The 12,839-nt window shown below is 35.0% G+C and overlaps 1 protein-coding gene across 1 annotated transcript in view; it reads left to right on the top strand.

Moving 5' to 3' along the window:
- Nucleotides 1–1,073, top strand: part of LOC129414286 (uncharacterized) — a 41,099-nt gene extending 40,026 nt beyond the window's left edge. Inside the window, exon 11 of the mRNA XM_073867606.1 lies at nucleotides 643–1,073. Within this exon, the coding sequence (XP_073723707.1) occupies nucleotides 643–893 (251 nt within the window). The 3' untranslated portion in view covers nucleotides 894–1,073. The remainder of the gene's footprint in view (nucleotides 1–642) is intronic.
- Nucleotides 1,074–12,839: the final 11,766 nt, after the last annotated feature.

Raw genomic sequence — 12,839 nt, 5'->3', positions numbered from 1 at the left:
TACCAAAACCATCAATTGGGGTGCACCACTCCAAAGATAGAATAGAGGTGTCGATTATCAAATCAATTAGAAGTTTACCAATGTTACCCATGTCACTTTGTTCAATGATGGAGATTGATATTTCCATTCGAGATCTACCAAAAATGTACTCCTATGCCGTTCGGCATTACATATATCTTAGGTAGGTCTAAATATGTGTGCATGTTCTTAATGTTTTTCATGCATACATTATTTATTCACCTAGGTTGTGCCATTTGTTGTTTAGGTAACAAATGAGTTACATTTGTTGAACATAAACCTGCATGCTGACTTCATTTACGTTTAAATGTTAGTATGTACAATGTGAGTGTATATAATGTTATTTTCAACCCAGCATTAGGTCAAAAAAGAACAAACCCAACCTATTGGGTTGTAATCAAACCCATATTAAATTAGGTTTTAAACCAAAATGCTGTGTTGTTTTATCCCATTGTTGGATCAAATATTAACATTTGCAAAGTGAATTTAACCCAATGGGCTGGTTTCATCCCTTTTTGACCTAATGCTGGTTTGACCTACACTCTAAAAGAGCATATGCATAAGAGCAATAGAGTTAAATTACATTATATTTTGGAGATTGACTTGTTCACATTTTTCTTTAAGACAAAAAAACAAAGTTACAGTTTGAGGAGCTTTTGGTTTTCGTAACTGGAGCAGATGAGATCCCGCCACTGGGGTTCCCCCAAAAGCCCAGCATTCACTTCTACCATCCAGAGAAGCGTGGATGTCGCTTACCGTATGCTAACACATGCACAATGGGATTGTTCCTTCCCAGAGGAGTAAAAGATGAAGTGGAGCTTCAGCGAATGCTCATGAGAGCAATCAAAGACTCAGGGGAATTCGGGAGAACATAAAAGTTTATGGAGGAAATCCGTTTATTCACAATTACACCCATAAGCTTTTTATGGTTTCATTTATTAAGCTAATTACTGAACAGTGACCTTTCTTTGATAAACTTTGCTTTTGTTTTGCACAACATGTCTGCCAAAATTCATAGCATTAATTGTTGTCAGTCACATCGTTGAAGTGGCATCATTTGATCATTTGAAACGATGAAATATGTTAATCAAATACAATGTTATCTATTTATTAAATAAGCTATTATTTCATTACTGTAAAGTGACTGCTATATTTTATACATACATTATGCAATCATTTTGGTATATTCAATTTATACCTTTTTTAATATATTTTTATTTTTTTACAAATGTCAAACATGTAGTAAATAACCTTAAAGAAGCTAAATAAAACTATCATTTTTGACTTCTTTGATATCACGTGTTATGTCTTTATTGTTTTTTATCTATGTGCTTACACCATTAATTACAGTAAAATATAACACTTTTATCTTATCTGCTTTTTGATAGCTCACCAAAAAAAAAAAAATATGGCATCAGTTACCCACCCTCATGTTGTTTTAAACCTGTATGCATTTCTTTTTTCTGATGATTGCAAAAGAAGAAATTTTGATAAATGATGATAAGCACACAGCTGGGTTAAAATTGACCCAATGCTGGGTTATTTTAACCCAACCCCATACCCCATGGTTGCATAAAAACAGCCCAAAATTGGGTCATTTTTAGTATTCTTTATCTATGTACTTTCGCCATTTATCACAACATGAACTTAAATATCTTGCTATCACGAGTTGTTTACAGATTTAAAATGTGAATTGTGCAAAATGAGGCCCAGTAAATGTATTATTATACTGCTGGCTGTATAGCTCCTTGCCCCTTTACAACTTTGTCCCGTACCCATTAGTTGCAGTATAGCTTGTTTCATTGCGTGCATTGATGTCTTGATTGATGTCATGATTGTTCAAAATTTCGGATCACATAATTAAATATTTTGTTTTTTTCCTAATGCTGTTATGTTTGTTTTAGTTTGTTGTTTAACTTGTACTTCACTGCGCAGTAACCTTTGACTCAAACCAAAAGTAAAACCATTTTCACGCACCAGTCCAAACATAAACAAAAGGAGTCCAAAGGAAATCTGTCATAAAATATGTAATTACATCCATAAGCTTTTTTATGCTTTGATTTCTTAAGATAATTACTGATTTTGATATGCTTTATTCTTCATTATAGATCAAATTCAAGATACATATCATGAACTTGTACTGGAAGTGTAAGTGAAAACATGTTTACATTGAAATTTTAACTCTTTTTAATCTGGTGGATTGAATGTTTTGTTCATATTAAAGAGGGTGCAAAAATTTACTTCAGTCAGAAATCATACATTTAGATTTCTGTCAACATCATCTTTCCTTTTGTTTTGCACAACATTTGCCAAAATTCGTAGCAGAAATTGTTGTCAGTCATGTTGAAGTGATAGGCCTTAAACTGTTAAGCGTCGCCGCCCCGAATACGGGACACCTAAGTTTGCATTAATATTGTTGATGTAAATTTTAATCTATCACTACAAACTATATATTGTTGGAAAGGTCTAAGCCTCCAGAATAGACATTTCAACAGTGTTTTATAAAATAAATTATGTAGGGAGAGTAATTGATTCATTTATGAAGAGAGTGTGCCTTAAAAAATTTATTTTCTGCTAAATGTCACTGTCCCACCAGCAGGACGACTACATTTACTTCAATGTTTGCATATGAATTCTTATCTAATCATGACAAACTGTATATTGTTTGAAAGCTCCAAGAGTGTACATTTAACTCAATAGGGTGGGGTGACGCTTAAAAGGTTGATGAAATATGTTAATCCATTAAATAAATACAATGTTATTTATAGAATAAGTTATTATTTCATTACTGTAAAGTGACTTGTAAATGCTATATTTTTATATGCCATCATTGTGGTATATTAGATCAATACTTGTATTTTTTTTTATAAATGTTTATTTTATTTTCTTACAAATGCCAACATGTGAATAAACTTTACAAGAAACTAAATGAAACTTCTTTGATGTCACGTGTTGTCTTTATTTGTGTTCTTATCTATGTGCTTACACCATTATTTGCTGTAAAATATAAATCAAAACACTTTTATCTTATCTGCTTTTGGATAGTTCATCCAAAAAAAAAAAAAAAAAATTCTGGCATAATTTACGCACCCTCACGTTGTTTTAGACCTATGAAGAAATTTTGATAAATGATGATAAGCACACAGCTGGTGGAAACTATCTATTTGTATAATCGTTCCTGTTTTAGATACAGGAGAGCACAGTTAAAGCTGCCGTGGAGTCCCATTGGCTGTGACTCGCTGTGACTCGCTGTAACATCACGTGCATACACTTGTTCAATGACAATAAAATGAATATAGGAAAATTACTGGTCTCCTACATTGCAAACTGGTGACAGAAGAACGGATGCGATTATTAAATCACCAATGTAAGAATTTATATCTGCCTTAAAGGTGCAGTGTGTAATTTTTAGAAGGATCTCTTGACAGAAATGCAAAATAATATACAAAACTATATTATCAGGGGTGTATAAAGACCTTATTACAAGGCTAGTCAACTGGCGGCCCGCGGGCCAAGTGCGGCCCGCCAATCATCTTTATCCGGCCCGCCGGTCACCTTTGGCCGTTTCTCAATCGGAAGGCTGCAGCCTCCGGAGGTCGCATATGCAAACTGCATATGTCATCAAGTTTAAGTTAACTGAGCATTACAATCACAAATCATAAGCATATTACAACAATTTACGATTAACTAAGAATAATAGTCAACTTTATAATTGTTAAAATTCTGAAATAAGACTTAAAGACGTATGCAGCCTGGAAGTGCGACCTCCGAGGCTGCAGCCTTCGGATTGAGAAATGACTATAGTCTGATTTAAATAAAGCGTGGTTACTTTTACCTTTCCACTGTACATGACAAATGACAGCCGAGAACACGGAAAGTGAGTAAGAAAGGGGCTGCCAACCGTGGGTGCTTTATTATCTGATCCGATTCGAGCTTTGGATGCGTTAAAGAAAACAAACGCGGCTTATGCGGCTTCACCACATGTGACGCGGCGACCGAAAGTGATGTATTTCTGTTTGTTCTAATCAAAACTTTGTGCAAACTGCAAAGATGAAGAATTATTAATTATTTTTTGTTTCACTTTATCACCACACTTGAATACTTTAAAAACGATTGATTACTGGTAAGTAAATTATTAACTATAAATATATATTCGTAGACTAAAGGTTCTCCCCCATGACAGATTTACAATTAAACTACAATTTCATTACGACTGCCACTAGGGGGCGAACTCCCGACAGTTATATCTGTAATGTACAACGGAAAGGCTGTTTATATATCTATAAAATATAAAAAAAGAAAACATGTAGTGCAATTTTAGTTATTAGGAGTGGATATATGTTGTGAATACTTGACATGTAACAATTAATGAAAGTTAAACAGTTATAAACTAAATATGTTTAAGAGTGTTGATCTTTCACACTTTTACTATTAACATTTACACAGACTCTTACATGTTGCAATTGTTTCTAAATATTAATAAAGAAAATATGAGTTTTCAAGTAATTAAAAGGCAACACACTGGATATAAGAAGTGTGCATTTGTTTTGAAAATGCATGCTTTTTAATATGTTTTTTTATATACCATAACAAAAGTAACAAAAACAACACCCCACACACACACACACACACACACACACACACACACACACACACACACACACACACACACACACACACACACACACACACACACACACACACACACACACACATATATATGTTAAAAGTAAAAAAATATGGGTAAAAGTTTGGCTGGCCCTCGTCATATTTACAATTTTAAAATCTGGCCCCCGAAGAAGAGTAGTTGAAGACCCCTGCCTTATTATAATGAACAGTTATGTTTTTATTATCTTAGAATGAGACGTTTTTATCTACATACACAGAGGGTCCCCTTACGTGGAAGTCGCCGTTTTGTGTCGCCATGTTTCTACAGAAGCCCTTAAAGGACCAACTTTGTTTACTAAGTTGTCTCCGTCTATTCCATCTTTTTCCAGTGATGGCTACCGTAGCTTCTCTATGTGTTTCAAAACGAGGGGTGAGCAGTGGACTGAGTCGTTGGATGCAAGTCGCAACCTCACCACTGGATGCCGTGAAAATTGACACACTGCACCTTTAACACAGATTCCACTCCAACTTAGCTGTTAAAACAAGCTCATCCCTTTAAAAGGCTTGATAAATAGATGTAATCTCAGTTCAAGCAATACAATAATATAACCTGAAATTATATTTACTTAATAGTAGTATGGGAGCAAAAGTGAAACTTCGAGAACCAACACACGTCAAAGAGGGTCTATAAAAAATAATAATAAAAGACATCTGTCTAAACATGACCCGTTTGGGCACACAATTGGGGAATCCACTGTGACACACTATTGTGTTCCTGAGCAAGACCCCTAGTTGCTCCAGAGGCGTGCAACCTCTGAAATATATAGCAATTGTAAGTCGCTTTGGATAAAAGCGTCAGCTAAATGAATAAGCAAGTACTAGACTTAATTTCTTAATTTAGAAAGAGATACCTTATTAGCATGAGGGATGGAAAAACAGGTTTGAAACTGCATAAAGTGTTAGGGTTCAATTTTACTCCACTGGACCCAAAGTACGACATGTTTTGTCACTGCTACAATAAACAAGATTTTCAACATCCCCATCATTTTTTCTTATACTATTCATGTGACTCAAGGAAATCGTGCTAGGCAATGACGTCATCTGTCGCGTGAAAGCAAAACACATAAATTAGAAGTATTTGAATGCAATAGATGAGGTTTATGCAACAATATAATATTTATAAACTATAACATATACAATTGGATTTTTGTATATTTGATTTAAAGTAGGTATTACATGGAATTTGAAGCAATCTATGCAATTGCTTAAAATGTGTGCAAAATGGAGGCCCAGTTAATGGATTATTATACTGCTGGCTGTATAGCTCGTGGACACCTTTATAATTTTGTCACGTTGTGTTTGTTTTATTAGTCTAATGATTAACTTATAATCCACTGCATAACCTTTAACTCAAACCAAAAGTGAAACCATGCTGCGCTGCACCAAACATAAACACATCAAGACTCATATTAAAGAGGGCATGAAAATGTACTTTTGTCAGAAATCATATATTTAGATTTCTGTCAACATCATCTTTCCTTTTGCCAAAATTCGTAGCAGTAATTGTCAGTCATGTTGAAATTGCATTATTTGATAGGCCTTAACTATAGAGATGAAATATGAAATATGTTAATCCATACAATACAATGTTATCTATAAGCTATTATTTCATTACTGTAAAGTGACTTGTATATACTATATTTTATACATTGCCCTAATTTTGGTATATTAAATCTATACTTGTATTTCAAAAAAATATTTTTTTTTCTTACAAATGTCAAACATGTCATAAATAAACTTTAAAAGAAACTAAATAAAAATTTGACTTCTTTAATGTCACGTGTTATGTCTTTATTTGTGTTCTTATCTATATGCTTACACCATTAATTGCTGTACAATATAAATTAAAACACTTTTATCTTATCTGCTTTTGGATAGTTCACAAAAAAAGACAATTCTGGCATCATTTACCCACCTTCATGTTGTTTTAGACCTGTAGACCTAGAAATTTTAATAAATGATGATAAGCATACAGATGGTGGAAATGATATATTTGTACAATCGTTCCTGTTTTAGATACAGGAGGAGAGCACAGTTAAAGCTGCTTTGGAGTCTCATTGGCCTTGACTCGCTATGACATCACGTGCACTTGTTCAATGACAATGAAATTATTATTTTTGTGTCCAGGGGCATTATTTACTTTAAAAAATACTTGATACATGTATGAAATATGTCACTTTATTCTATAAAACCTATTTGGTTGGTTTCAATACATGTTCAATATTTTGTATAATAAATATAAAGTTTCCTTGGTATCTAAAATTGTCAGTTGCAGTTTAAGACCACTATTAATAAAAATGGTGTTTAAATGAATAAAAATGTCAAATTCACAGTTCACAAATATCACAAATAGCTGTTGGGATAATAACTTTTCAAAACACATTATACCTGACTCAAAAATGAATGACATCTATTTTAAAAATATTTTTTAGAAATATGTTTTCTGAAGCTTGTTTTGTCATTGACTCCTAGGAAAATTACTGGTCTTCTACAATGCAAACTGATGACAAAAGAAGGATGTGATTATTAACTCAACATTCATGTGACTCAAGGAAATCGTGCTAGGCAACAGGGACGTGCACAGACATTTTAAGGGGCAGGGGCTCAAGTGAAATAAAGGGCACCTTTCATAATTATGTATTTTTTTTTCTTTTTTTTTAAACAAAAAGTATATATATTAACACAATTCTGAGTTCCTTTTTAAAAAAATTATTTTAAAAAAAGTTAATTAATTTTATCTTCCTCAAACTCACTCAATTGTTTAATTTTCAAAAGATGTCTACAAAATAATCAGTTCACACAGACACCATGGTCTCATTAGTAGTCAAGGTTTATAGAGCAGCAAAGGAAGCCATTGCACAATGTGCATGTTTTGAAAACATTAAATTACATATTAATTACAAATTTGTTAAAATGCTAATAACAGAGTTGTAACTGCTGAGTTAGCGCTACATGCCAATAAATGCTATATCATATTCTAGCGTTTAGCGTATTAGTTGGTAGTTGTTACTCAAAATGTATTTTTGTCTGATAAGGGCTCAAAATATAAGGTCTGTTTACTAATATGTGCTTCTGGCATGAGCCTCAGAGCAGAGCTCAACATTATTATTCATGACCCTTTCAAATAGGGGAAAAATAGACCATTTAATTAAAATGACAAATTCTAGGGTTGTAAATAGACATGTAAAAACGTTTCTGGATAATTTTTGCACTTAAAGCTGTAGTCTACGATGTTGAAAATCGGTCTAGAAAGCCTGAGACGGTTAGTAAGTTTTAAAAAAACTCATCCCGCCCCTCTGTGCTACCTGATCCCTCCCACCGGGAAACCACCTGAACAACGTCACTCATTCAAGCTGTGATCACTGGTAGTAAACATCAGAACAGAGATTTACCGAGCAGTAAACACATAAAAGCTTGAAGGAATGAACAATTACAATTATGATTGTAACTGACGTTATTTACTTTCACAACAACGTTTGGCATACGTTTCCCCTCATGAGCCTCAAGAAATGACTTTATAAATATAATTACTTTGACCCGTGATACGCGATGCTAAACAGCTAACATTCCAATGCCGACCGGCAGCATGGGCATGTTGTCAGACTGATAATATCATATGTAACACCTCACACAATCTTTGTAAATATAATTATTTTGACCCGTGATACGCGATGCTAAACGGCTAACATTCCGATGGCGACCGGCAGCATCAGCATGTAGTCAGATTATAATACTATTTATGTAACACCTCACACAATCTTTGTAAATATAATTATTTTGACCCGTGATACGCGATGCTAAACGGCTAACATTCCGATGCCGAACGACAGCATGTACTCATAAAAAGATATTAATGTAACTCCTCACACAATAAAAGTATAAATAAGTGCGTACCTGTTCAACAAAAGTCTGCCGTGTCGGCGTCGGTTTTCAGCCCCAAATCTCCCTGAAGCTTCCTCCAACGGTCAATGGCGGACCATATATTGATTCTACTTGGAGTCCGGCATTTTTCAAATTTTTTTAACCTCTGCTCTTTCTTCAACAGACTTCCTTTTTCTTCCAACCTTTACTGTAGGGACAAGCAGGGGCTGCTTGCTGCTGTCGTTTAGTTTTTTTTCCATTAGTGAGATGTTGCTGCTTCGCTAGCTACCATACACTGACACAAATTTCATGTCGCAGGCAGGAGAGGGGCGGGGTGATGTGCGATGGGGTGGACACGCGAGCACGAGGTGGATTTTCAAATGTAGCAGGGATTGGATGAGAGCAGTTAACCAATGTAAGCTATCCGGCCGGACAGTTTACATCTGCTACCATACACCCAATAGACTGAATGGATTTTTTTTATTCTTTTTTCTCTTCATATTGTTAGGATGTTACTGTAGAACCATAACCAGCATCTAAACGAGGTTATTAATAATGAACAATCTTTGAAATCGTAGACCATAGCTTTAATAAAGCAACATACCTTCTATGTAATTGTCAAAGAACAATTTAACATATTATGACAACACATCCTTTGGCACCTTTAATCTTAGGTTTCATATTAGGGTTACACATAGCCTGGGTGCCAGCCGATCTTAGCCCCGCCCACCACGATTTGAAATACGGGGAAGATCGGTCTGGGGATTCACCGTTCAGGAGCTACTATGAGAATATCAAAACTGGCCGACGAATCAAATTGTGAGGGCGGGATTTATACTATGATTGACAGATAAACGACAGTAACGTAATGAACCACGTCACCAAAGAGCGCGTGTGTTGAATGGCTGCCGCTGTAGAGTTCAGATGTGTGGATTCTGACATTGAGTCTGTTCTAAAAGATATCGACAGAGCATTGATTTTAAAAGAGGAACAGAGAAACGCGAGCAGGGCATTTGTTGATGTTTTTGCCGTCCTTCTTATGGGATTCGGCAAAGGTTGGTCGCAACTGAAATGGACAACCTTATCATGGCGAGGCAACTCTGCGTGCACGACGAGATGGATATAATTAGCGGTCGTTGCCAGCTTCTTTTCGGAAGCCCGGAATCGTGGTTGTCTAATAAGTGGAGGGACATGCTAGGCTCCAATATTTTCAAGCCAACGTAGGGTATCGTCGTGGATGAAGTTCACCTAACGTACAAATGGTAAGAGATAGTCATACTCTATGACTTAGTAAATACTTCATGTTGTGATATAAACGAAATGTTGTAAACATAGTAGGTGTTGATGTACATTCGCTAACTCAGACTTAGTATAATCACCATGTTAGTGTCGTAGCGAAATAACTAGCAGTTCGGTCAGGCTGCAAAGACGTAATTTCAACATACACTCCGTTGCTCTGATTGGTCGTAGGTCTATCCAATTGAGTGCAGAGGCATTTTTCGGTTGAGACACGCCTTATAATTATAGCTCAATGGAGAGGTATCAGACTCAAATTCTGACTAGAATTGAGTATGACAACGTCAGGCTAGGTTACACATGTCAGAAACAACAAATATAGATTAGGCCTATTTTATTTGTATTTTATATTTTACTTTTTGTGATGTCAGTGAAAATTCTGACTGGGCAAGTAAAATACTGAACCATCAGATTTCTTCCCAATCTACTCCAGCACTCCAGTATAACACATTATACTTATTTAACAGCTATTACAAAAAACGCAAACAAAAAAGCTTACTACTGCAGTTAGCAACTATTTTATTGTTTGTGCTTTATTATTTTATGAGCAGTCTGTTTAAACTACATACACTACACTGTTACACGTTTGCAACTTTTCAGGTTAATATGGGATTGCCATGGAAAACAATGTCCCTGAATCGTTATGTGTAACAACGTGTCCCATATTTTGTGCATAAAACTGTTAATATAAGAATGCTTTCTTCCTCACACACTTATCGGTAGCTGCCTGCAAATTATGGACATCGCGTCTCATTCAGGCTCAGCTTTGGCGCTTGAAGCGCGAATGATGCAGCACGAGTGTAGACAAGCCAATCATAAAGCGAAATAAGTTAGAGAGGCGGGACTAAGGAAAGGTAAAGCCAATCATATTAGCGATGTGAATTTTGGAGGCGGGACTCATCTGTTAACCGTTTGTGTGCCACAAATAGCGTTATTTTTCTTTATATTAGAGTTTAAATCTCATTTAAATGATTCCTGAATAAATTCATGTTAAATTAAATAAGCAACAAGTAAAAAACACAAGAAACAGACAGACATCAGTTGTTATATGAATAAAGATCTTTTTTTTTAAAAAGCACCCCAGAAAAAAGGGCACTTTCTCTCCAGAAATAAAAAGGGCAGGTGCTCAAGCCCCCTTTGATGTCTATTGCTGCGTCCGAAACCGCCTACTACATACTATATAGTACGCGAAAAGCAGTAGGCGAGGCGAGTAGTATGTCCGAATACATAGTATTCGAAAAACAGTATGCGAAAAGTAACCGGATGACCTACTACTTCCGGTTAGATTTTGCAGTGTGCATACGATGGACGCTTCACTATCCCATGATGCCCCGGACGAGGAGTTATCCAACGAAGAAGAAGAGGCACGCGGCTGTTTTCGTGCTGAAATGACATGACGTGATGACGACTTCGTGATGTAGCAACATGGCGGATGTAGTACGTCCGAATCTCATTCATACTACCAGGATTCATACTATACAGTACCTACTGTTTTAATGCCAAGTAAGTAGGTACTTCATCTAATTCAGTACCTACTATACAGTATGCGGTTTCGGACGCAGCCTATGTGTGCACGTGCCTGCTAGGCAATGACGTCATCTGTCGCGTCAAGGCAAAACGCATTTAGGCCTACTAAGAATGAATAAATTAGTAGTAATTGAAGAAATAGAGGAGGTTTATGCAACAATATAATATTTTTAAACTATAACATATACACTTGGATTTTTGTATATTTGTATGTTTAATTTAAAAGTAAGTAAAAATTTATAGTTATATTTATAAGTCAGCCATTTAGACATATAATATTTACATTACAGTAAGAAAGCAACTATCCTTTTATTTTTAGACTGCATTAATGTTGCTGTACGTCTGTTAGTGTTTTTATTGGGTGTTACATAGTCTTAGTATCCTTTATCTTCACTAAAACTGTCCGTACAAAGTAACAGTTTAAGACAACTATTAATAAAAACGGTGTTTAAATGAATAAAAATGTCAAATTAAAATACTTTATATTGATTTATGTTCAAAACCTTTTTCTATAAATCACAGTTCACAAATATCACAAATAGCTGTTGGGATAATAACTTTTCAAAACACATTATACCTGACTCAAAAATGAATGACATCTATTTTAAAAAGATTTTTTAGAAATATGTTTGCATCATTGACTCCTAGGAAAATTACGGGTCTCCTACATTGGAAACTGGTGACAAAAGAAGGATGTGATTATTAACTCAACATTTATGTGACTCAAGGAAATCGTGCTAGGCAATGATGTCATCTGTCGCGTGAAGGCAAAACGCATTTCCTATGAATAAATAAATTAGTAGTATTTGAATAAAATAGTCTATGTTTATGCAACAATATAATATTTATAAACTATAACATATACACTTGAATTTTTGTATATTTGATTTTATAAGTAATAATTATATCCTTTTTATTTTAGAGTGAATTTATGTTGCTGTTCGTCTGTTATTGTTTTTATTGGTTGTTACATGGTCGTATTCTTATATGTGCTTTCGCCATTTATCACAACATATAAAATCTCTTGCTTATACGAGTTGATTACAAACTTAAAATATAAATTGTGCAAAATGAAGGCCAAGTAAATGTGTTATTGTACTGCTGGCTGTAGGCTAGCTCGTGGCCACCTTTGTCATTTTGTCCCGGTGGCTCGTTAGTGGCCACACCAGTGTGTTATTCACTTGTTAAGTTATGACGTAAAAATACCATCTCCTGGTCCAAGCCTCCACTCACTTCATATAAGACTACAATCTCAACAGCCATTTATGAGCCATATTTATTCATATCACACATTTAAGCATTTTTATAAACTTGCGGTGTACATTACATTCACCAAGCTCAGAATGTCCCAGACAACAAAACTGTAACGATTCATGAAAGATTCATTGCTTTCCGTCCATCTGGGATTTCAGTATGAGATAAAGGTTATTTTGATATGTGCACTACGAATGAGTTGCTGTTTTTTGCTT

Source organism: Misgurnus anguillicaudatus, chromosome 5, assembly GCF_027580225.2.
Source record: "Misgurnus anguillicaudatus chromosome 5, ASM2758022v2, whole genome shotgun sequence".
NCBI classification, from domain to species: domain Eukaryota; kingdom Metazoa; phylum Chordata; class Actinopteri; order Cypriniformes; family Cobitidae; genus Misgurnus; species Misgurnus anguillicaudatus.
The sequence above is the reverse complement of the archived record's forward strand: the minus strand, read 5'-3'. Positions and strand labels throughout refer to the sequence as shown.